Genomic DNA, 26,797 nt, shown 5'->3' with positions numbered 1-26,797 from the left:
TGTAATGATGCGTATTGCTACTTCTTGTATACTGAACTCATAGACAAGTGTGCCATTCCATTCGGAAGTTATGAAGGGCCTACATATGCACATGTTGGAGGTTCTATAATCAAAGGATTAGCATGACTTTCTTGTGCAGAAGCCAGCCACCACAATCAGCCAAATGACTCTGAGCTCTTCTAAGAGATGCTTCCATTTCTTAGGTAAGAATGGAACAAATAAAAATGATACCTTACTCTCTGATTTCCAACTGTCACTGGAAGAAAGTCAGCATTTTTAAATATAAATGTATAGTTCCTAAAAATGTAACTGTATTAAACTATTTGCCAGTTAAATTATTTGTAAGCATTGGAAATCAAGAGACCTGGTATCATGTGTAAGATACAGAATATGGACTCTTATTCCTAAAGTCTGAATCTCTTTCCTTTTGAAAAGCTGCATAAAACCAACAAGAAACCATTTTTTCCAGTATTATTTCACATTTTATGTGAAAGCTGGTTTGCCTATGAATATAATTGCCATTGCAGTGGGGACATGTACCAGTACATGGTGGAACCTTAATGGATATATTAGGTCCAAAAACTCTCTGAAGCACACAATCTGTGGACATACAGATCAGACATCTCTTAGGCAAGGAGTGCCTCTTAGCTAATTTGTAAAATTCATTTCACTTACAACTAGTATCAGGAGATATTTGGAAAAGAATCTTCTGTAATGATAGCAAGTTAATATTCTTAAAAGAATAATTTGACAGATTTTGCTAAAATGGATAAATTGACTTCTTTGATTAGAGAAAAGACACTATCTTGTGATTTATGGCTTTGATGAATAGGCAAGATAAATTATAGAAAGAAAGTAATATGATGTAACTTCAGAGAGAGAGGTTAAAATATATTTGTACTTATAACTGCTGTGAAGAATATCAGAAGCCACTCCTTTTATCCTTTTTCTTTCTTTTCTATTTTTCCTCAACTTTTTTCTTTTCCTGCACTTTTTGTTTGTTTTTTCTTTGATTTCTTTTTCCTTTTTCTTCCTTACTTTGTATTAGTTTGTGTTGGTTTTTATTTTCTTGTTTAAAGGCTTTAATAAAAATTACATTTAAAAAAGATTCTTAAAAGAATAATTAAAATGTTTGATATATGAAACTCAATAGATAATAATCCAGAGCCCAGTTTCTATTGATTTGAGATTTTTTAAAAACTCTTTTAGTAACCATTGGGATAAAAATCAACAGGAATGAAATTGCCAATTTTAATTTGAGTTGACAACAAAGAACTGGTCTTTTGAAAGCAATGCCTGTGCACCTCATAGAATAATAAGAGATATTGGGAGCTTTACAAATTGTTTATTAAAAAAAATATATATGGCCACCCAACTCACACACAATGACTCTGGGTGGCTTTTACCTGCACTGCAATTTTACCTGCATGCAATAAATTTCAGCAGTGGTAGATGCAGAACAACTATGCTGTACAGACACTTTGGGCTGCCCTGTAAAGTAGTATTTACAGCTCTACGCTGAGGCCACTAGCAGATTTAATTTTTAACATGCAGATTAGCAGAAAGACTGCACGAGGGCCAAAATAGACATCCACGTACAGGACGGCACAGCCAAAACATTCCTTAATCCACCTATTACCTCTGAATGTCCAAGTCCACTTTCAAAGTTTCCACAGTCTCTTCCTCTTTAGGCAAGAGGGGTAATTTGGCTGATTTACTCATGTTTCAAGTTCTGAAATTCTTGTTGCACATTTCCAGCACCTTTCCCGTTTACAAGTTCAGATCTGAATAGTTTCCAAGTTCCACTCTGAACACTGTATAACTACAAATCTTTATGTAATATGAAATGGCTCTTTCCTTTTTTCTTTTCTGACATCCATTAACGCCAATTAAATGCTTAGTTCATAAACTTTGGGCCGAAGCCAGATATTGAACTGCAGCAAGCAGGGCAGATACAAAACTTATTATCAGCTAAACGATTTATTACTTTAAATAGATTTTTTAAGAATGTGAACACTGGTAAAAATTTTGCTTGAGGAAATACAATATGGACTGAAAAGATGATAGTTTTTAAATCAATTTTAATAAGGGGTGATGTCAGTAAGACTGATGAAGTAGCCCTTTTATCTATAAATCATGACTACCTAGGAAAGGCATTGTTCTTATAAAAAATGAACTATCCAAACTTCTCTTCTATTAATGAGTCTAGATTCTGAATGAACAAATATCTGACAAATTTCACAAGCATCTATACAGGCTTTCTTTTAATTCTTGTTTTTTAATTTATTTAGAGTGTATGGTTTATACTGGGGTTTTCTGAAACACTGCTCTAGATTCCTCTTGGAAAAAGGACAGTATACAAATGATGATGATTATAATAAATATAATCTAAATGGAGTAAGATCTGGGGCTATTGTTTGGACTAGAAATACCCAGAAACAACTCTGAAACAAATCGTTTCTTTTCAATTTCAAAAAACAAACAAAGGAAACAATTTTCAAATAGCATGTTCCTTAAAAGTCAATGTCCCATCTTGATAAGAGGTGAATCATCATTGTCCTATTCAGATCAACTAAATTGGAAAGAGAGCTCCACTCTGGTAATCTATTTACAGAAACAAATATTGGAGAAGTCATTTGAGAGTAATTTCCTAACACGTAATTATAAAGGGATTATTCTTGGAAATAAAAAAAAATCAAAGAAAAGGACAGAATTATTATTGGAATGTGTGGCAGAAAGAGAATGGCAGAAAAAAATATTTTTCCCGTTAGCATATCTCAGGACTCCCATATGAAAATAAAATAAAATAAAATAAAATAAAATAAAATAAAATAAAATAAAATAAAATAAAATAAAATAAAATAAATAAAATAAAATAAAATAAAATAAAATAAAATAAAATAAAATAAAACCAACCAACCAACCATTCTCGTGTAATAACACTTAGACTGTTCACCTTATCCAAAGAACTGTTCCTAAGAAAATCAAGGAAGACAGATCACATGGATAGGCCATACCACATTTCACTTCATATCCCTAGATTTTTATCTGCAGGAGAAAAACACACTTGGCACATGGAGTAGTGTGAGCAGGCAGGCTTATATTTTTAAAGTGTATTTCAACTGAATGATTTGTTAGCAATGTGCAATATCAAATTAATGAAATTTTGGTGAGACTATAACCAGCTGTGATATTGTTGTCTAAGCTCTAAAGTACCGAAGATATCTCAACATACCCCCTATGTCCCAGCAGGTTATCTATCAACCACTAATTTGCACAATTTGAATATTGGCCAGCTGATGTAATTTGCAGCATCAGCTCTGAATTCCCATCAAGAAATGTCACACATGATTCTTCCATGCTTTTCCACTGACAAATGAACAAAAAAATTCACAGACTGTTGTTATTATGGCAGCACACCTACAACTCAGAGTTTGTCAGCATTTCCATTAAAAAACCATTAATTCCAGGTTTCGATGCTTGACTATAACTGTTTGCTCTAGGAAAATTTAGACTAAGCGATAAGTCTCAGTGTTTCGTAACTCATAATGAAGATTGAAAGAGCATTAGGCGATGACTGTTACATTTCATTTCTAAAATTAGTATCATGAAACTTTAAAGAGTTTAACCCACAAAATCTTCATTCTTAATTCAAAAGCATTAATATACTGTAAAGTTGAAAAAAAGATTTGAGGGAGGCAGTAAGCAGGGCTCTATAAACATAGCAGAAAGGAAATACAGACAGTATCTTGTTTAAACTTTTGGAGTTCAATGTTTCTCTTTTAGGGGAGATGGGCAGTAATTAAATCTGAAAAAGAAATAAATATAGAGCTCACTTCCCTTTCCCAAGCAATTGGGGGGAGAAAGTTGTGCCTCTTTAAGGACTTTGTATGGTTTGAATGTGCTTAGACGGAGAGAAAAAACTCCACATACAGAAAAATTCAGGATCTTTATGGTTAATAGACTTAGTAATTTTTATCTTTTCTAACACATCAGAAAATCCTTCCTGTAGGAAGCTATTTAACAAAGAGGAAAGATAAAGTGTAAGAATACAGCTTTAAAAAAGCTAACAAAGCTAGGTACACAAGGTCAAGTAATATGATAAACTCTGTCAATCCTATAGATCAATTACTATTTTATGTAATGAGTTTGTCTGCTATGTATATATGTTTTGTGGGATGCTAAATAACCTAAAAAGTATATAGAATAGTATGCATTTATAAATACCAAAGAACTGATATCAGTTGACTATTCAAATAATGCAGAGGGGAGAACAGCAAGGAATTGTAATTGTGTTGCTATTCTAATTTTTGTAAAGCACTTTGATTTTTTTTTAATGAAGAGTGGTACCTTCAGAAGATAACAATAGATTGACTGACATATCTCCAGGGAGTTTTCTCATTTGCATGAAGATGCCACCTGCCTCTCAAAGTCTGTGGGTTTAGCAATCAAGCATCATTGCATGTCCCTTTGTCAAAGGTGAACTGGCCCATTGATTAGCATGCTGTTCTCCATTCTAATCGATTTTTATCTTTTTATAGAAAAATGAACACATGTGCCATACTACAAAATTTGATATGCTGTCATACAGTGAAACCTCTGAGCACACAAGGAATTTAATGTGCAGTATAATTTTGAAGTGTACTGGGAGCTCACTGAATTGGGCAGATATGTAGCCAAGATACAGGGAAGGAATAGTCTGCATGTAAATAGGACTTTCTTCTTGCCATCTATGGAAAAGAAGTTGTTGTGTTCCAACAGCTCAATCTGCCACAATCCACACTACACAGTTCAGGTTCTGCATTATGGCCAAAGTATTTTAAATTCAGCTATAAAGTGGAAGGCTTTCCCAAAATAACATGTGGAAGTGTTTCAAAGATTGTGGGAGTGGGGATTTATTTATTTATTTATTTACTGTACCAATGTTTTATTTTCAAGCAAATGTCATGGTCAAGCACAATCCATGAAATAAAGAGTTTTTTTCAGAATGAAAACACTGACACAACCTTCACTATAGTATTGCAAACACCAACGCCATCGTACTTTGCTTAAAATAAAGTTAGATCAGAAACAGACTGAAATTGCCAATATTTCAGTGTACAAACAGGCAAGCCTAGACAGTAAGTAAAAGTTGCAAATTTTCAAAATTTTCCTCCTTTTTTCTTCTACCTAGTTCAGCCCATTTGGAGCTTCTTGTGAGGGCATTTATTAGAGGCTGAGAATGACCTTTCCTAGTCAAGTTGAATTTTTATTTACAAATCTTATGTAATGTTAAATTCAAAAAAGGGAATTTTCTTTCAGATCTTTTCATGCCAACTTTGTTTTTTTAGAGATTTTATAGTCTGAACAAAAATAACAATGGAAGGATTGGACAGTAACGGATAAATCTTGTCCAGGTACTGAACTGGCTATGAATATCCTTTGGTAATCTCATAACCTCTGATTGAAGAGGAAGTTGCTCTTATCATTGCATGTGCTGGTCCCACCAATTTCAAGCCCTGGCCAGATGTGTATTCTCGAACTGGAATCAGTGGCTAAAAAGCAGCCAGCGAATCGTTAGTCACAATACAACAGTAAGGTTGTGAACATACCTGAGCAATGTTCAAGGTCTAGAGCATTGGAGGATGGGCAGGACAAGACAGGACAGAACAAAAATAAAGGAAGAAAAAAAGAAAAGACAAAACAGTGACTATGAGGCCAGCCTCAAGTTACCCCAAATCAGACAAGCCCACCCACATGGTCAGGCAAAAGACAAAAAAAAAAAAAAAAAGCACAAAAACCTTAAATAAAATAAGTAAATATCACTTAACAGTAGACTATTCATTACCAGCAAAGGTAATGAAAACATGCCAAGGCATTCAACAGACAAATTCTATGGACTATTCATCTAAGCAATACATCTATCACCACCACCCATCAGTTAATCAATATTGAATGAGAAGTTTGTCTGCTGTAGATCAAAATCTGTCCAGGGTATATTTGAGGCTGGCCTTATAGGGAAAAAAAGCAATGCCAAAAATATCCTTTAAAAAAAAACCAAAAAACTATCTTTCAATTTAGAAGTCTTTAAAGCAATATGTAAGTAACAGAAATAACCGTGCCCAATTAACCTAACTGCAATAATATTGAAGGGGAAATATGATCTGATCCTCAACTGTTTTGCTTAGTTAGCTACAGCAAAGAAAAAGAGAAAAGAAAAGTGCAGGTTCTATGCAAAGGAAAAGCCATTACAGCACAATACAGTACCTGCTTGTTTAGACCTAGCATATTGCAGACCATATCTCGGGAATAGGGTTGCTCCAGCACATACCGCAACAAGGCAGTCTGAGGCTCAAACAGATCCTTGAAAACAAGAATAAAAGCAAACAAATCCCAACCTATTGGCACAAAGTAAATTTGAAAACTGAAAGCAAATGCACTGTCCACATAAAGCAGCATTTGGCAACGTCACACCCATGAGCACTAAAGCACCTGTGATACCCCCAGCCAGCCTTTGCAAATCCTTCAGCTAAAACAAACACATAGACTAACATTTGACTGATGTATTGCAAGATCATCCAGTCTTGCACTATGCGGGCATTCACACGTGAGAACTCACAAGATTTCCCGTAACCAAACTGAAATTGTTGGGTGAGATTGAAAGAAGTCTTACACATGACTTCAGACATTTTTTTTGAAGGAGTCTACCATGCAAAGAAGCACGTGAGAGTGCCCAGACCTGAAAAGACTGCCAACTGCTGAAGGAAAGCATTAACTTTGATACATGTCAAATTGTCTCTTTAATCTTAAATGATTTCTCTTATCTCAGGCTTCATTTTTTTAGATGACAGGAGCAATTCATTACAAATATCAGGCAACATCTGGCAGAATCATTTATCTACAGACAGGGAAATCAGACTGTGCAAAGCCTCTAAAAGAGGAGCTTTACAATGCATTCGGCCTCAATAAAGTACCATACCTCGCTTTGCATCATACAAATGGCTGTGATGTCTGCAAGAACAGTATCTGCTTTTTTAGACCTAGCATACTGCAGACCATATCTCAGGAATAGGGTTGCTTTAGAACAGCCTTTCTCAACCTTTTGACCCTGGAAGAACCCTTGAAATATTTTTCAGGCCTCGGGGAACCCTTGCACACTCAGGCTCCAATATAGGCCAGAGGTCACAAAATTATTATATGCGTTCCATGTGTAGGCCTGCACGTATGCATTAACAGTGTTCTTAAACTAAAAATAATGAAACTTACATCTTTAATGTGAAGTTTCCTGAATTTGAAATAATTTTTTAAATAAATTGTGACCTCCCAGGGAACCCCTAGGGACCTCTTGCGGAACCCGAGGGTGCCATTGGACCCTGGCCGAGAAACCCTGCTCTAGAGGATGTTTCCAGTTGCCTCCAGGCACAGGGCCCCTCTGCTTCACTGGCAATCCCGCTAGAGGTTTTGTCAGTGTACAAATTACTGGGGACAGTTTTTGAAACAGCTGCATGAAGTTTACAAAAGATTTAAAAATTTGAAAAAAAACCAACAACTCTTCATTTGCACTGAGGCTAACCCTAGTGGACAAGAAGTCATATTCCCAATGATTTTACCATCTTTGTTTTTGAAGCATTTTATGTTGGAAAATTAACAGCAAATAATCACAGTCAAAAGAAAGGTGTAAATTTATCCACAGAACTTTAATGGGTACAAAAGCAGGACTCATTCAAGGTGCAGGTCCAATTAGTTGCTACTATAACTGCTTAGTATCCAAATAGAACTAAGGTCGTTTGTATTTTATTTGGGCTTCTTTTCAGTCGCTCTGGAACCTTTTTTTGATGGAAATCTCGTTTCCTCATTAATAACCTTCTGGCAGGTTTTTAAAAAAATATTCTTGCTGTACTGTTTTTCTTGCTGATACTTTGTATTTTATATTTCTGTGGTTTGGAATAATTGTTTTGTTACTTGTTGTGAGTTACCTAAAACTTAATGCAGCATGGACAGCATATTACTGTTTCAAATAAATCATAAATAATATTGGAAGAGGTACTGCATATCGAATGTGCATGCCTTATACTGTGCCCAGGATTGATCCTGATTTGCTGCATTATGAGAAGACTCTTTTTTAAAATAGTTTCCTTTCCTTTGAATAAATTTAAGGGAATCTCTGAGACATCTTGTTGCCATCAAAACCTTTCCAAGGCTCACTTTAAGGTCAGCAAGATGCTTTATCCTCCTATTCTACTTTCTAATAGATAAGGAGAATCTCCCTAATCATATGAAAGGAAGGAAAGAAAGGAGGGAGGGAGGGAAAGCATCTCTCTGTTTTCCAAGATTACTGCAATGTCTGGGGCATCCCCCAAGCGTTCAGAAAAAACAACAACACCTGTTTAATGTTTCTTTTAAAAGCATCCAATTAATAAGCTAAATCTCGAATTCCACTGAATTTTTGCAATAGGACTAATATGCTTATCTATTCTATGCAGTTATACTTCACAGCATTCGCAAATGGCACATGCACATATACCTTATCATACGGCAAAAGGCCTTTCAGTGGAAAACGAAGTGTTGTAGGGTCCAGCTTCCATGAATTGCAAATAGCACCAGAGTTGTTCACTACAGGAAGAAGACTACATCGTCCTGAATGCATTGGACACCAAGGAGAGAAAGAATAATTCACAAAGTATATCACACCCTAAATGTAATGGTTACAGTAACTGGGATATTGTTACTTGCTTATAAACATGCAAAGCTTCATAGAGATAGCTGCAGATTGTACTTTATAGGTATTTTAAATGTCAACATGTCCCATTTTCAGATATTTTAGATAATCAAGTTATCCTGAGCTATATGAGTACCAAATTTCAGCTTTCCAGTTGTTTTTATTATTAGAGATTTTCATTTTATAGACGAAAGTATATAATCCGAAGATCTAATCTTCTCTAGAAATACTATCTGTAGTACCTTGGCCATGGGAATTGGACCTGACCATTGAACCCTGCCCCCTTGCAAAGGTTTTCTCCCTCTCTCTCTCCCTATCTTCCCAATTTGTATGCTGGCTCAATTAATAGTACAACTGTTGGCAGCTGACATAACAGTGTTAAAACAACTAGTAAAAGTGACAGATAAAAATAACACAAAGGACAAAATCAACCACAACTGCCATGCATCAGAGAAAGGTATTTAATACAGATACACTCCCAAAAATAAAATTAAAAATGCATTAGGGATGCATTCCCTACCCCAGGGCCCCCTAAAAAGACCCAGGTCTTTATGAAAGCCCAACAAGATTGAGGCCATGTAGGTCTCAGGAAGAATGCTGATCCACAGGCAGCCACCAATAAGGCGCAACTCCTAGGTTCCACAAGATGACAACCTTTACAGCTGATGTTAGTTCATCTGGATCTTACTGGCTCAGCAGAAACAACAATGAAGAGTCCTAAAGATAACCAGGACCTAAGCCATGAAGGGATTTATAGGTCATAACCACCAGCTTGAATGCACCAGAGGCTCACGGGAAACCAGTGCAGCTCATGGAGCAGCAGCATTACATGGGTAAAACAAGGAGTACCATTAACTATTTGCACTGCTGTTATTTTGGACCAGCTACAGTTTCTGAATGGTTTTCAAGGGGAGCCCCAAGTAGACCACATTGCAGTAGCTCAGGCAGGAGGTGTCCAGGGCATGAGTGACAGTGAGAAGGGCCTCCTGATTCAGGAAGGGATGTAACTGACACACAAGATGGACCTATGCAAACGCCTCTACCCACAGAGCCAGAAGCTAGAACAAAGCTCTCTTTCCTATGCTGCTTTATGGGCCTGCAAGGTAAGCAGAATTACTATCAATCGTGCTTCTTACAAACCCAGGAAACACTGCACAAGCCATTTGTGTAGTGCAACAGTTAACGTGCTGGGCTTCACTTGATCACTGAACTCATTGGATGACTTTGGGCCAGTCACTCTTTCTTAGTTCAGCCTATTTCACAGGGCAGTTGTTCCGTGGATAACATTCAAGGAGACCCTATATGCTCTACTTCGAGCTATCAAAAGAAAAGGAGGGATAGAAATGCAATAAATAAGTTCTTATCATGCCATGTTTAGCCCGATGACCAAATCTGTAGCCTCTGTTCTGTTAACTGGTCTGTTTTGTTTGATACCAAATGATAGATTACTGGTGCCCAGGAACCAATGGTAACTACAGGTAATAAACAGACATATTAAATGTCTTCAAACTTTATAGACTAGAGAGAGTTAATCCTTCAGTTTCCCCAAGTACAATTGCTACATATCCAGTAAATGCTTACCACAGATGGAATTTATCCTTGCTGTAGGCCTGAAGGAATCCACAAAATCTGATACAAGGTTGCCTAACAACTAAAAAAATATAATATATTAAAAAAATCATCTTAAAGATTTAAATGCTAGTCACAATTACAGATTAATTCAAAAACCAGAAATCACAGTTTGCAAATTACCATGAAAACTGCAGTGCAATGGACTTCACATGCAATGATTTACCTCGTTATGCAATGAAGTAATCTTTATCAATTTACATAGTTTGCATAACATCATCATCCTGCAAATGATATAAAAGGTACAAATGATGTAATTTGCAGGGTGCCATAACGAGGCAAATGACATAAAATAGACTAATAATGCAGCTTTCAATTTATCAAATGTTCATTAACAATGGGCTCCCCTCCCAATCAGTCAACTGAAACAAAATTTACAAATCAACAAAAAGAGGCTCTTAACTGACCAATAACTGAAGATGAAACTAAAGAGGCAACTAAAAAGGTAAAACTGAACACAATTCCAGGACCCAATGGTATTTCTGCAATCTATTACCAGACTTTTCAAGAAATACGGATGAAACCTGTAATTAAGTAATGAATGAGATTCAGGTATGTGAAGGACTCCCTTCATCATGGAAGTAAGATTTTATTTCCTTGATTTAGAAAGAAGGATTCAACTCGTCCTGAAGCATATAGACCCATCTCTTTACTGAATGTGGATTCTAAACGCTTTACAGTAATCCTTGCTAACAGGCTTTCTGTTTAAGATAATACAGCCGATCAAATAAAGAGGGATATTAGAAATAATATTAGATATATTTTAAATGTTATTGATAAATCAGAAAAAACAAAAATTGGCCATGATTTATCTTTAGCCTTTGACAATTTGGAATGGACCTTTTGAGTTGCAGTTCTTAAAATAAATGGGCTAGAATCCTAATGTTTGGACATGGATACAAAGTATTTGTAAAGAACAAAAAGCTAAAATCGTTGTAAATGATCTTCCTTCTCAGCAATGCACTATATCAAAGGGAACAAAACAAGGATTTCCTCTCTCCTTTATTTTTATTAGTACTAGAAGCACTGGCAATTCAAATACACTAAAAAAAGAATCTTGGGGATGAAATTAGCTCCACAAGAAAAAATTGAAATTATTTGTTGATGACAATATACTAACAATCACTCAGCCCAGAATTTCCTTAATAACGCTGATGGAACATATACAAACAACATGGTTTGGTGTCTGGGTACAGAATCAGTAAAGAGGAAACTCAAATGCTGACATGGAATTTGGCAGAGGATGAACAGTAAATTTGTGTACTGACTAAGAGGCTAAAAAGGTCAAATATTTAGGGAACATTTTGACAAAAAAACAGTAAAATTCTATTCCATTATCAAATTAGAAACATAGATATTTCTAGATGAAAGAAATTAAATTAGTTTTGCTTAGGAAGAATTGCAGCAGTTAAAATGAATATTCTTTGTTGTTTATTCGTTTAGTCGCTTCCGACTCTTCGTGACTTCATGGACCAGCCCACGCCAGAGCTTCCTGTCGGTCGTCAACACCCCCAGCTCCCCCAGGGACAAGTCCGTCACCTCTAGAATATCATCCATCCATCTTGCCCTTGGTCGGCCCCTCTTCCTTTTGCCTTCCACTCTCCCTAGCATCAGCATCTTCTCCAGGGTGTCCTGTCTTCTCATTATGTGGCCAAAGTATTTCAGTTTTGCCTTTAATATCATTCCCTCAAGTGAGCAGTCTGGCTTTATTTCCTGGAGGATGGACTGGTTGGATCTTCTTGCAGTCCAAGGCACTCTCAGAATTTTCCTCCAACACCACAGTTCAAAAGCATCGATCTTCCTTCGCTCAGCCTTCCTTATGGTCCAGCTCTCGCAGCCATATGTTACTACAGGGAACACCATTGCTTTAACTATGCGGGCCTTTGTTGTCAGTGTGATGTCTCTGCTCTTAACTATTTTATCGAGATTGGTCATTGCTCTTCTTCCAAGGATTAAGCGTCTTCTGATTTCCTGACTGCAGTCAGCATCTGCAGTAATCTTTGCACCTAGGAATACAAAGTCTTTCACTGCTTCTACATTTTCTCCCTCTATTTGCCAGTTATCAATCAAGCTGGTTGCCATAATCTTGGTTTTTTTTAGGTTTAGCTGCAAGCCAGCTTTTGCACTTTCTTCTTTCACCTTCATCATAAGGCTCCTCAGTTCCTCTTCACTTTCAGCCATCAAAGTGGTATCATCTGCATATCTGAGATTGTTAATGTTTCTTCCAGAGATTTTAACTCCAGCCTTGGATTCCTCAAGGCCAGCTTGTCGCATGATGTGTTCTGCATACAAGTTGAATAGGTAGGGTGAGAGTATACAGCCCTGCCATACTCCTTTCCCAATCTTAAACCAGTCCGTTGTTCCGTGGTCTGTTCTTACTGTTGCTACTTGGTCGTTATACAGATCCTTCAGGAGGCATACAAGATGACTTGGTATCCCCATACCACTAAGAACTTGCCACAATTTGTTATGGTCCACACAGTCAAAGGCTTTAGAATAGTCAATAAAACAGAAATAGATGTTTTTCTGAAACTCCCTGGCTTTTTCCATTATCCAGCGGATATTGGCAATTTGGTCTCTAGTTCCTCTGCCTTTTCTAAACCCAGCTTGTACATCTGGCAATTCTCGCTCCATGAACTGCTGAAGTCTACCTTGCAGGATCTTGAGCATTACCTTACTGGCATGTGAAATGAGTGCCACTGTTCGATAGTTTGAACATTCTTTAGTGTTTCCCTTTTTTGGTATGGGGATATAAGTTGATTTTTTCCAGTCTGATGGCCATTCTTGTGTTTTCCAAATTTGCTGGCATATAGCATGCATTACCTTGACAGCATCATCTTGCAAGATTTTGAACAGTTCAGCTGGGATGCCGTCGTCTCCTGTTGCCTTGTTATTAGCAATGCTTCTTAAGGCCCACTCAACCTCACTCTTCAGGATGTCTGGCTCTAGCTCACCGACCACACTGTCAAAGCTATCCCCGATATTGTTATCCTTCCTATACAGGTCTTCTGTATATTCTTGCCACCTTTTCTTGATCTCTTCTTCTTCTGTTAGGTCCTTGCCATCTTTGTTTTTGATCATACCCATTTTGGCCTGGAATTTACCTCCAATGTTTCTAATTTTCTGGAAGAGGTCTCTTGTCCTTCCTATTCTATTGTCTTCTTCCACTTCCGCGCATTGCTTGTTTAAAAATAATTCCTTATCTCTTCTGGCTAACCTCTGGAATTTTGCATTTAATTGGGCATATCTCCCCCTATCACTGTTGCCTTTTGCTTTCCTTCTTTCTTGGGCTACTTCTAGTGTCTCAGCAGACAGCCATTTTGCCTTCTTGGTTTTCTCTTTCTTTGGGATGTATTTTGTTGCCGCCTCCTGAACAATGCTGCCAACTTCTGTCCAGAGTTCTTCCGGGACCCTATCTACTAAGTCCAGTCCCTTAAATCTATTCTTCACCTCCACTGCATATTCCTTAGGAATATTAGTGAGCTCATATCTAGCTGATCTGTGGGTCTTCCCTAATCTCTTTAGTCTGATCCTAAATTGTGCAAGAAGAAGTTCGTGATCTGAACTACAGTCAGCTCAAGGTCTTGTTTTTACCGACTGTACAGATGTCCGCCACCTTTGGCTGCAAAGGATGTAATCAATCTGATTTCGGTGTTGTCCATCTGGTGAAGTCCATGTATAAAGCCGTCTCTTAGGTTGTTGGAAGAGAGTGTTTGTTATGCAGAGTGAATTGTCTTGGCAAAATTCTATCAGCCTGTGTCCTGCTTCGTTTTGTTCTCCCAGGCCATACTTACCTGTAATTCGAGGTGTCATTTGACTGCCCACCTTAGCATTCCAGTCTCCTGTGATGAAAATAACATCTCTTTTAGGCGTGTTGTCCAGTAGGTGCTGCAGATCCTCATAGAACTGCTCTACTTCAGCTTCTTCAGCATTTTTGGTTGGGGCGTATATTTGGATCACTGTGATGTTAGATGGCTTGCCCTGAATTCGAATTGAGATCATTCTGTCGTTTTTTGGGTTGTATCCAAGCACTGCTTTAGCCACTTTACTATTAATTATGAAGGCTACTCCATTTCTTCTGTGGTCCTCTTGTCCGCAGTAGTAGATCTGGTGGTCATTTGATGTGAAGTGGCCCATTCCAGTCCATTTCAGTTCACTGACGCCCAAAATGTCTATCTTTAATCTTGACATCTCACCAATAGCCACATCCAATTTGCCCTGGCTCATAGATCTTACATTCCAGGTTCCAATGGTGTGTTGATCCTTAGAACATCGGATTCGCCGTTCACCACCAGCACCGTCGGCCGCTAGCCGTCCTTTCGGCTTTGAGCTAGCTGCGTCATCACGTCTGGGGCTAGTTGAGCTCATCCTCTGTTCCTCCCCAGTAGCATTTTGACCATCTTCCGACCTGGGGGTCTCATCTTCTGATGGTATACCGACATATCTCTGGTTGTACTGATCCATTTAGTTTTCACGGCAAGAATACTGAGGTGGGTTGCCATTACCTTCCCCAGGGATCGCATTTAGTCTGACCTCTCTGTCATGACCTTCCCGTCTTGGGTGGCCCTTCACGGTTTAGCTCATGGCATCATTGAGGTGCTCAAGCTCCAGCACCATGACAAGGTAACGATCCTTTGCTGAAGAAAATGAATATTCTACCAAGACTAAATTTTCTATTTCAAACTATTCCAGTTTTAATTGATAATAAGGTATTGAACGACTGGCAAGACAAGTAATGAATTATATATAGTCTAATAAAAGGTCAAAAATTAAATTCAAGAACTTGCAGAATTCAAAAGAATGAGGTTGTCTAGCGGATCTGAACTTTGGATTGTACTATCATACCAGCTGTTCTGGATTTCAGAATAGATTATATTTCTTCATAGTTCCATCACTTCTATGGAAGAGGTTGATCTTCCAGAGGGCATGCAAAGATATATTTGGGTCAACACAAATAGAAATAGACAATTCTTAAGAATCTGTGCCATATTAAGTAACTTATTGAATGTTTGGGATAAATACAGGAAAAGAGTAAGTCTAGATTTTTCCCCTCTAGTTTTGTTATTGAATGTCTATTTTTATGAAGATGAATGCACTAAAATATGCTCAGTGGAGAGACAACAGCTTGTTCAGACTGCAAGATTTTATTGTTAACAGGACAATCTTAAGATCTTTCGAGTCTCTTATTATACAGCGCTCTTCCACACTTAACTGGTTCCAATATTTTCAAATAAGTAGCACTGCAACAAAATAATTATAGAAACAAGGGAGAACAGTGAAAAACTTGACTGAATTTGAAAATCTTATAGTACGTAATAACAAACATTTGTTAGGCACAATTTGTAAGCAGTGAAACAGAACTCAGAACCAAAACAAGTTGAAAACTGTATGATTAAATTGGATGCACAATATAAATAGAGGTATAAAGACAGAACAGTGGGAATTTCAATGGAAAAGAACAGTAAATTCACCTTGAATATTATACTCAGAAAGAACTGGTACAAGATGTTTTATCATTGGTACATCACTCCAGTCTTGATGCTAAATTGAATAATTCTTTTTTTCTGAAAAATGCTAGAAATTTAACAATTTGGATCCTTCTTCCATGTGTGGTGGCAATGTTGTAAAACTCAACAATACTGCAAAGTAACCCATTGCAGAATGGAATAAATTCTGAAAGTTGTAATCCCATTCCATCCTGGGATATTTTTATTAAACTTCACTAAACCATACATTCCTTCAAAATATATCGAATTGGCATTGTATATATTAACGGTTGCAAGGACTTTACATGCTTGATACTGGAGAAGATCTTTGATTCCCTATATGGAAGAATGGCTGACCAAATTGTGAGAGTATGCTCTGATGTCTAGAATAAAAGTATTTAAAAGTAAATCTGATATACAATTCAATTCTACTCGGAAAGTATTTTACAATTTTATACATGGATTTGTGCCATATCGACAATCTGGGTTTTAGAATTTACATTCTAACTTGACATACTGTATAATTTACAGTGTTGTCTTAACACTGTATATTCTTTGTTTCTAGTTTCTCTTTTTCTTTTTTTAATGTCTTCAATTGTGTTAAACCTTTAAAATTTTATAGAGACGTACTTTGATTAGAAAATGGATATAAAATTCTTATAGTATCACAGGCACTTAATGATGTACTAAAGCAGTGTTTCTTAAACTTTTTTCTCTCAAGACCCCTTTCCACTTGTAAAAATTATGGAGGACCCCAAAAGAGCTATTGTTTGTATGGGTTAATATTTACCATATTAAAAGTTAAAATTGATGCAATTGCTGCCGCTACCGTTTCTCATGATTGTTTCATGGGATTTTAATATTGCATTATTTTTCAACACAGGCTAGCAAATAATTTTCATTTTGCAGACCCCTGAGAGGGTCTTGGGGGATTCCAGGTTCCTAGAACTACACTTTAAGAAACACTGTACTAGTGTCCTAACAGTCAGAAATCACGCTGAGATGAGGAGTAGGTCTCTGGTGTTTATTACTGCTACATAAAACAGAATCCTAACAAAATGAAGCGTGGGAAAAACCCAGACAGATAAACCCCAAAAGTTAAGGCGGGTCTGATCTGTCTCTCTTTGAATGGCTGCTTAATTCCTCAGTACTACGCATGCGTTTTCCACCCTGGATAGAGGCCCCCTCCTGCTCGCCATCAGTACTCATGACAACTAGAGCATATTAGTGATATGATATTTTAGATCTGTTGGTTATCCACCCATACTTTTATTTTTGGGTTATTTATCTGTTTTCTATCTTTCTGTCTTTCTTTTATCCCTTCGAGTCACTGTTGACTGCTGGTGACTACCTGAACATGCCTGTGGAGTTTTCTTGGCAAGATTTCAGAAGTGGTTTGCTACTGCCTCCTTCCTAGGGTTGAGAGAAAGTGACTGGCCCAAGGTCCCTCAGCTGGCTTTGTGCCTAAGGCGGGACTAGAACTCACAGTCTCCTGGTTTTTAGCCTGATGCCTTAACCACTACACCAAACTGGCTCTCTTACCTGTACTACCTATTTTTATATTCTTTTAAACTTTCATTTGTATTAATTTTTTCTTTTATATAATAATACAACAATAATACCTTTTAAAAAGATACTGTACTATTACTAGAAATTTGTGCAGACCAATAAATTTTGCTGGATTGCCAATATGACTATATAGTCATTTCAATTACCAGAAGAGTGATACAACAGATTCTTGTGGTTATCATCATTTCACAAGGAATCAAAACAACTTACAATGATGTAGAGTTTAAAAGGCACAAACTGACCATACAGGAGAGCATACAATATATAGAGATCAGTTGTGCATTAAGGGCCAATTTTCCAAAAAACCATCACTCTTGAGACATCTGCTTTTCAAGATGTTTTTTATTTTTAAACATTAACTCTTACCCAGTGAGGAAGTTTTCCTTCTGGATACAACTTTCGGATTTCTGTGACTGCAAAGTAAGCAGGTAATAAGCATGCATTCCTTTCCAAAATATATGCAACAACCTAAGGAAAAACCAACAAACCAGAGAAGAGTTACATTTATACAACCAATATCTGAAATGGTGCAGTGTGAAATCCTGCCCAGAGCTCTAGTCAGCTTCCCATATCTTCTTCCAGAAATACTTCCATTTTATTCTTCTCTGTTCCATCTTCTTTTTAAAAAATGTTAGATATTTTGCATTCACCGGTGTAGTTCTACCTCCTAAACCGTTGCCATATTTCTGAAGATCTCATGAGTTCCCACAGTTATGCTCTTGTTTCTCACTGGCCCTATTTCAATTATGGGACTATTTGCTATGAGGTAAGATTTCCTACCATACTGGAATTAAATAAATATACACAGTATTCAGTTTTAAAATTATGCTCAAAATATGCTGGGCCGTAAACAGGTTTATTTAAATTATACATGTTTCAGAGTTTAAAAAAAACAGTGTAAGTGCAATGAAAATATTACATTTGGAAACATTAAACATTTTCAGGAGGACTGGAGAAGAAAGAATGGTCTTTTCTTTTGTTTTAGGACGTAACACAAAAGCAGCAAAGCAAACTAAATTTAAATATTACAATCCACGTATTTTTAGCATTTGTAAATAGCTCACTTTAAACAAAGAACTGCCTATGCTGAGTACCTCAGGGAAGCAATATCTATTGAAAAGTGCTATTAATATCTCCAAATATATTTTACAAATTACAAAATAACTTTCATTAGCAGAAAAGTTTCAAAATGTTTCTTAGTTCTCTCTCTTTTTGTAAAATTTAAATATAAACTTTGAACTATTAGATTGGAAAACAGGAAGCCACTCAGGTCTAATTTTCTCCATTTCACATGCTTACCTCTCTTGCTGCTAATAGTTGCTGCACAACAGCAGAGCTCACAGTGTTAGGAATAGTTAGGATTTTTTCTAGGATACCCTTCAAAAGGTCTCGTACACCCTATAACACACAGATCAAATTATGAGAAAAATGTAAAATTCAAAAATCGTCTTTTAATTTTGTATAAAATACATGAATTAAAATTACAACACTAATACCAAATTGTATAAAAACATTTTATGCCTGTCATTCTACTGTATCTAGAGTAGAATGTATCCACACGTAAGCTTTTTTATTCCAGTTGTGCTACCTGATTTGCCTTTAAAAAAAAAAACCCTGCAAAAACATTTGCATAGATTCTTCAGGTGAGTTAGATGTTGTTCAGCGCTCTCTCTAGTTAGAAGTTACATGTTGCTTCCCTGATGTAATTTAGGAGAACTATGTGCAGAAGCAAACTGCTGAGCAGTGATCTTCTTGATGGAGTGGAATCAAGGCAGATGACAGAGTACTTCCTGCATCTGATATCTCCATTCATCTCTAATGGCTCTGCCATGACCCCAACCCAAGACGACAAACGTCCTCCTTTTATATCTGGTCCTACAGATCAGATATGCATGCATGGCCTACAATCGTATAACAATGAGTGAAGGAAGTGGATGAGAAGGACAACGTGTGTTCCAACCCATTTGAGATGATCTCGTATGAACCCTTACAACCAGAAATACTTGTAGTGTTGACTGATCCGGTAATAACTTAGATTGTAACATCAGCTAAAATAATAGAATCACTGGAGCATGTAATAAAGGTCCCTCCAATTCTACTACTGAATTCATTATAGTCTATGTTATGGCCCATAGGTCATTATAACCTATGTCAGGGTAAACTATAGACCTATCTCCTACCTTTACAATAGACATTTAATTTTAATGTTATATATTGTACAACATTATATGGGGGGGGGTTGTTGTTTGTTTTTTCTGCTGTATGCCATCGAGAGTTACACTGTTTGAGTCGGACGGCCTTATAAATCCTAAAAACAAATAAATAAATTTTATTTTTATATTTTATAAGTATGCACCCAAATAAAAATATAAGGAAGATATTAATGCTGCATTATAAAAAAATAGGACATAGTATATATCTATAGTTATTACCTTGTAATCTACACCACCAATTATTTTTTGAACAAGTTTAAATGTCAGAGACCAAAGCTGTGTCCTTTCCCATTCTAGATTGTCAGAATTCAGCAGAGATTCACAAACCATTCTAGAAAAATTGAAGAAAAAAAATGAGTGGTATATTTTCTAAGCAAATCTCATGTATCATTATTATCATCTCTAAGCAACTGATCTCCTGTAATAAATTCTCCATTGCATTATTTCAGTTTATCTGAAAGAAACATACCTAGGCGGCAGTAACCCAGTCTCCACAGCCATTGCTAAACAGTCATATAGAAAAGAAATTCTTTTAGGACTATGTTGACTATGTATGAACCTTACAATCCACTGAACACACTGTTCATGAGATTCCTGTAAAATAAAAAATTAACATACATTCAATGACTTCACTTCCTAATCTGTTAAAAACTAACAGTGAAAAGATTTACCTGGATAAAAACTTGCCATAAGCAATACAATCTCAACGTAAGAATTAACAACTGAAAATTCTGGGTTGTACTGTTCTTACTTTGATAAAACTCTCAGGCTGAAATAATTTAAGGCCTTACATAAAAACCCAAAGGCCTATATACAAATAGAAGCTGTAAACAGTAGAAAAGAGATGGGCAATCCTCTTAGAAAAGGATAATGCAGCCTATCCATAAGCTGTTCATCAGGATCTGCCTGTGAAACTACTAGAAACTCTGCCAGGGAATTTACAGGTATCACAGATTAGCCAAGTTATTGACAGAAAATGTTATGATTATGAACAACTGATCTGTCACCTTATGAAATGACTAGAGAAATTGTAATTGGATGTCATTAAAAAAAATAAGCAACAAATAAAATACTTACCTGGGAAAGATTGCTCCAGAACTGTCGAAAGGCACTCAGACAGCTAATTAATTTAGTTCTCTCATCTTCTGGTGTATCCATAAACATGCTAATACAAGTAAAGCCAAGTTATTTATAAAGTATTCCACCACTAGTAACTACAACAGAATCTCTACAATTATACTAGGAAATAGTTGTAGTACACGTACCCAGGAAAAGCTTCCTCTATGACCTCTGTTTTCTATAAAAGAAAAAAATATATCATTTGTCTAAGAACAAATTAGCTTTTATCCTACATCACCTTTACTCCATGTTCAAATCAGAGTATCCAGAGTGGACAGGGGAAGAAACATTCTGAAGTAAAACATTATCTACTAAAACCAGCTAACCAAAAGTAAAAATTCCCCTGTATGTATAAGCACTTTAGTAAATTTCATTGTAAACAAGTGGAAAAAGATAAGGATGGAGCAAAACGAAATCCCAAATTCAGGTATCAACCGGTGGTCTAAGCTGGTAGTCAGAGAAAAGAAAACCTTTGGGGTATGGAGAGGTGGTTGATAAAAATACTGATCTAGTGCACAGCCGGTGCAAGGTATTTTACTACCTGAGACAGAGGAAGTCCTGCAACCTGGGCTACAGAAACTGACTTGACTGCTAAATGAATGCGAGGATTATGTCTTTTGTCCTATCTGAGGACAACAGGCTAATTTAGAAAATTCAATACTACTATTCTCTGAAGACACGGAACAGTGAAATTGCTGCAGGGAAGTGGGGGACCAAACAGAAACAAGGGCTGCCTATTGAGTCCCTGCCCCACATCTGACATCCACAGTTCCTCCCCCCACCCCGCTGCATCCCCGGCTCGGCCTTCAGGGGGCGGCGGCCACTGTGTGGCGGTGGTGATGGCGGCGAGACTCACCACCACCTCCTCGAAGATACTCTGCAACTGCGTCTCCATTGGGACCGCCATGGCGCGACCCCAAGGCCACCCCCTTTACCCCACCACGAGCCGGGCGGAAGAAGAAGCAACAGGATCTCTCCCGCCGCTCCCCTTCCCGGGAGTGCTCCGGAAGGCGCTGCCTTTCGCATCCGGGTCGCGGGTGGTGGGGCGACGGCGGCTGCTGCTGCAGGATGGGGGAAATGCTGCTAAAGGAGGGGAGGGGAGGACCGGCATCTCCCGCTTCCTTGCTTGTGCGACAATCCCGTGAAGCGCAGAACTCGGACGGAAAGGCGTCTTTGAGCGGTGGAATAGGCGAGCGCCTCGATTCACCAAGAAAATGCACATCGGATTATACCCCGATCCCATGTCTGTGTTTGCACAACACACGTCGGGACTGTCTCCATTCTTTGTTTCTCTTCTCCGTTTTTTTTTTTAATAACCAAAACGAGCAGCAATCCTCAGAACTTAATTTGGTGGCCGAATCCAAACGTTTAGGCTGCTTATAAGCCTGCACCGTCCTGAACTGCCGATTAATCACCCTGCCTTGGTTCACTCAAGGCACTATTGCACAGACTATGCCAGTGTATTTTAGCCCAATGTTCTCTGACATATGTCGGGAATTACGATGAGGGTGGGTGGAATTTGGAGCAGCTTAGGGAGAGTCACAAAGGATTTTTTCAGCGTGATCAGATTTCTGCAGGCAAAACGGGGGCATTATCAAAACGGACTCCCATTGTGCCTGGGAGAAAACACCTTAAGTGAGTTTTGACAGAATTCCCCTTTTGCCTGAGAAAGTAAGCACTTATTCATAAGGGGGAGTCAAAATGCATTTACCATTTGGGGGTGTCATATCACCAAGCCTGTGTTACAGTGTTTTTCAGTACTGCCAAATTTGGAGAAATTTATCCTAGGGTGGGGGTCTTGATGGCTTATTTATTTAAAGAATTTATATGGCCACCCAACTTGATTGTTGTGACTCTGGGCAACATACAATAAACCCATAACCAAAACAGCATAAACAAATTCAGTTCAATTAAAATCCAAGAGAGTAATAAGCAATCAGAAACATTTGCAGCATGATGCTCCAATTGTGTTTACCCCTCCTATGAAATCCATCAGGAGAAGCATGTTCCACGTCCAGTCTGTGAGGGAGTGTCATCTGGTGGGTCCCCAGAAGAGAGCCTTTTCTATTGTGCTAGTCCTCTGGAGCATCACTCACCCAGAGATGAGACTTGCGCTGACCCTACTGGCCTTCCATAAGGCCTTAAAATCCTGGTTTTGTTGCCAAGCCTGGGACCTGGGTTGTGTGGCTGAGCCCATATCTCGGTTATGTTGACAGTGTTAGTTGGTTTTATCTCAGCTCCAACATTTGTTACTTATTTTTTCTATGATGTTTTTATCTTGTTTTTATTCTGTTAGCCGCTTGGTGTCATCTGTTTGAGATGGGCAGCCATGTAATTTTATAAATACATTAATGAAATAAAATACCCCCTTTTAGATGGGAATTCCAATCATCCCAGCCCCAAAGACTGAGGAAAAACCAAGTATTTACTGTTTTTCTTTTTTCCTCAAGTAATTGTTTTATTGCATTATAAGATGTGAATAATACATTATAAAATACAGATATTAGTCAGGTACAATGGTGTTTATGCAATATAAGCTAAACATTGTTAACACCGATGATTTAGATAACTTAGACCTTTAAAGATAAGTAGAAAAAAGTTCTACCTATCTATCAATGTTAATAATAATTTCTAAAATGTTAATAAACAAGGTTGCTTGAATTGTACAATCAAAGCTCAGTATGGCATGGATAGACAATTGCAAAATGCATTAAATTATTTTAAAATATAAAAAGGTTTTCTGTCTTTGAACTTAATGCCTAATACTAAGATCTCCAGTGTATTGTTTATAAATATTAAAAAGAAAAAAGAAGAAGAAAAGGAGCTCCTGGGAAAGTTAGCTAAGTATTAGATTTCTAATTTCCCCATTCTTTATACTCTGATTTGCTGTACTCATACTGAAGTCTTGGGTTTGCATAGCTTGATGAATCTGCCATACCACATTCCGGCCAAAAGTCTGATTGACAAACACAACATTGCTAAACACAATATTATTTTGGATATTTTCTATTTTTGATTTGGATCTATTATTTTTAACAGGGTTAGTAAGAAAATTTTTACTGTCTGGTTTCAAGCCAAAATTGTAGTGTCCTCAGTGTTTATGAAGATGGTGACGTACTTGGCAGTGAAAAGGATATGTTTGGCCTATGTTGACAGTTTCCCCCTCGCGTTAAGCCTGTGTATACATTCCTCACCCCACCCCAGCTGACTGAATATAGCTCTTAATCTTACTACATGATATGCTCTAGTCTGTGACAGGGTATGCTGTAGTCATTGATTTGGCTCTTATGCTACTACGAGTCCTCATTCTTGTAGTAGGTAGCCCTGTTTTCTGCTCAGCTCTTTCCTCTGTGGCTCAGGATGCAGTGAGGCATGCTGAGTCACTCTGTCCCTGCTTCTGCTGTTCTGGATAGCAGGCTACACAATAATTGAGAAAGAAGTTGTGTCTGTGTGTGTGTGTGTTTGTACAAAGTCTTATCTGAAAAACATTTACATCCTTGACTAGGGAACTAGAAACCATCAACAATACTTGGAGAGTGCTGTGACGCCTGAAGAAAATAGCATGGCCACATGAAGACTGGATTTTGGCTGCAATCCTAAACACTCCTTCTTGGAAGTGTCATGAGTAAGGATGGCGAGCAGGGGGCTCCCATCCAGACTGTTAAGCGCATGCGTAGCACTGAGGAATTGGTGAGCCATTCCAAGAGGCACAGATTGGGACCGCCTTAACCTGCGGGGTTTATATGGCTGGGTTTTTCCCACGCTTGTTCAGTTTGTTAGGATTACTGTTATGTATTAGCAATAAAACATTAGAGAACAGTTCCCTGTCTCAGAGTGTTTCCTGGGAGTCAGGACAGGAAGGCTGCGTTGATTTTAGAGGGATTTCATTGGAACATTTCGCACCCATACCCCAATCTGAAATGAACTTCCTCAAAAGAAAGTATTTTTTATTTTCAATGTTTTACTTCCAAGTAAAGATGCCTGGAATGGCAACCTTGCAGTACACGATCACTCACAGTCCAAAAATGCAGGGAGCTACCTGGTATATTGGTCATACACATGTATGCACCACATTATAACAATTCATCAGAATCAGCTAACAATAATAGCTGGGCTCTTTCTCTGACATGACTTCTAATAATAAACTGGAAACCCAACGTATCACCTCATCCAATATTTTAGCAGTGATCTCTCATATATTCTAGACTCTTCTAGAATATTCTTGTGAAACCACAACTGTGCTTATGATCTTACTTCAGCTTTCCTTTGGTTTACAGACCTGTGAAGGTCATAAATGCGATGATTGGTTGCAGTTACTTTTGATCACTGTTGTAACTGCAAACAGTTGCTGTATGAGGCAGTCACTAAACAAGGACTACCTGTAGTCCCCCTGCACTACATTACAATCAGTAATTCAGCCGCCAAACAAATGATTTAGTTTCGTTTGAACAAAAGAATTCTGGAAATTTAAAAGGTATGTTATTACATAAAGGACATTATCCCTACAGATATGCAAAGCAACTTCATCAGGTTGATGATTCATTCCTTTTCTTTAGTAGTCACAAGGAAAGTGGAATTATCTTCACACTTTTAAAAACAAACTGCAATTCCCTGTTATTTCTGATTCCAGACTACAGTTTAGTTAAACTCACATTGTCAAATAAGATAAGAGTAAAATCATGGATTATCTTTGTACTTACCTAATTTGCACTGATATATGATGAACTTTTCTTTACATCATGGGATTCTAAAAAAGCTCAACACCTTTTGTTGATAAATCATTGGCACACTATGAAGACTGTTCACTCAAAACTAACTCTCACTGAATTCAGTGAGGTAAGCAGGTCCTCGTGTTAAAACAAAATCACCTTTTTATTCTAGGGACCTTCATATTGAACAAGTGTATTTTTCTGCTTTTTGTGACAATGTGAGTACAACAAATAAATCACTTGAAATACAGCCTTCACAAAATAATCACAGGATGATTAATGTACTCTGCCAAGTAAACATAGGTGAAATGAACTCATCCTTAAAATTCTAGTGCTCATATATTAATATGTCATATGACTAAGAAAGTAAATAACAGATGTGAGAATGAGTGCCCTTCTGAAAAAAGACACTGAATTCTCAGTCTTGACTGATTTTACAAAAGTTTTTAGATCCTCAGGCATAAATCTTAGGATTTAAAATGTATGTCCCTCCTTCTAATAGCAGTTAGGCAGTGAGTACCAAGAACAGTGCTGTTACTGGATTGTTTTTAGCTGTCTTGCTATTTTTTTCCTCTGTATGAGGTTGTTGTTAGCTGCTCAGAGTCATTTTGATTGGAGAGGCATTCAAGCAGGAATGGATAAATACACTTTTAGAACCAAACAGGGCTCCTGCCACAAGAGGCAGCTCCTTCAAAAGATGCTGAACTTTTTGGCAACTAACCATGGAATCCTGAGTGTTAGTTGGAAATGCTAAAAGGAAAATTGTGAGTGGAAAGTCTTGCTTCAGCTGTTACAACTTCCGTTTGCCTTTCTAGAAGCTGTTTTTCATTCCATCAAACAAAACAAGGGGAACAATTTGTACATTAGTCTTTCCCCTTCCAAGATAAATAAAAGGCTTTGATGATTTATGATCATTAATGTTATTATCACAGTTGTTTATTAATACAGTTCCCAGGCTAGTTTATATTCAGTCAGTGAAAAAAGAAAAGTCTGTGTCCTCATACTTATGACCTGAGAGGTAAGAAAGAAAAAAAAAGGATGAGGAAGAAAAAGAAAAGAGAAGTCAACAATTCTTAAATTGGAAACTAGTTTTTTTTTAAATTAGAACAAGCAGAGTCATGGTTTTTAGAGCCAGCTAAAATTGCATGACAATGTTTCTCAATGGATTTTCAAAGAAAAATGCATGAAGAAAATTATGGGGGAAAAGGCCTATCAGTGTCTTTTTGCCTATTTGCCAAGAAGTGTGAGTGATTAATATTTGGAGCTTCCCATAGTTTTTCTGAGAAGAGTCATTTTTTTAATTAACAGTACTGTTAAAAGAAATACTTAAAATACTCCCCTCAACCATTATGTCCTAAAAGTCCATTGCCAAGA

At 37.3% G+C, this 26,797-nt stretch overlaps 1 protein-coding gene across 3 annotated transcripts in view; it reads right to left on the bottom strand.

Moving 5' to 3' along the window:
• The window catches only part of MED23 (mediator complex subunit 23), a 47,538-nt gene extending 25,831 nt beyond the window's left edge, over positions 1-21,707 (bottom strand). The window contains exons 1-11 of one of the 3 annotated variants that reach the window (XM_063309977.1): positions 21,571-21,700; positions 20,861-20,892; positions 20,673-20,760; positions 20,065-20,189; positions 19,815-19,926; positions 18,682-18,780; positions 17,749-17,850; positions 10,280-10,349; positions 8,504-8,616; positions 6,247-6,342; positions 5,592-5,609 (exon numbers count right to left, since the gene is read on the bottom strand). In XM_063309977.1, coding sequence (XP_063166047.1) covers positions 5,592-5,609; positions 6,247-6,342; positions 8,504-8,616; positions 10,280-10,349; positions 17,749-17,850; positions 18,682-18,780; positions 19,815-19,926; positions 20,065-20,189; positions 20,673-20,760; positions 20,861-20,892; positions 21,571-21,621 — 906 coding nt within the window. In that variant the 5' untranslated portion in view covers positions 21,622-21,700. Of the gene's footprint in view, positions 1-5,591; positions 5,610-6,246; positions 6,343-8,503; positions 8,617-10,279; positions 10,350-17,748; positions 17,851-18,681; positions 18,781-19,814; positions 19,927-20,064; positions 20,190-20,672; positions 20,761-20,860; positions 20,893-21,570 lie in introns of all 3 variants that reach the window. The other 2 variants (XM_063309969.1, XM_063309985.1) reach the window with 2 other exon arrangements.
• Between the last annotated feature and the right edge of the window lie 5,090 nt (positions 21,708-26,797).

Source organism: Candoia aspera, chromosome 1 (assembly GCF_035149785.1).
Source record: "Candoia aspera isolate rCanAsp1 chromosome 1, rCanAsp1.hap2, whole genome shotgun sequence".
Classification (NCBI taxonomy): Eukaryota; Metazoa; Chordata; class Lepidosauria; order Squamata; family Boidae; genus Candoia; species Candoia aspera.
This window is presented reverse-complemented; position numbering and strand designations above follow the sequence as displayed.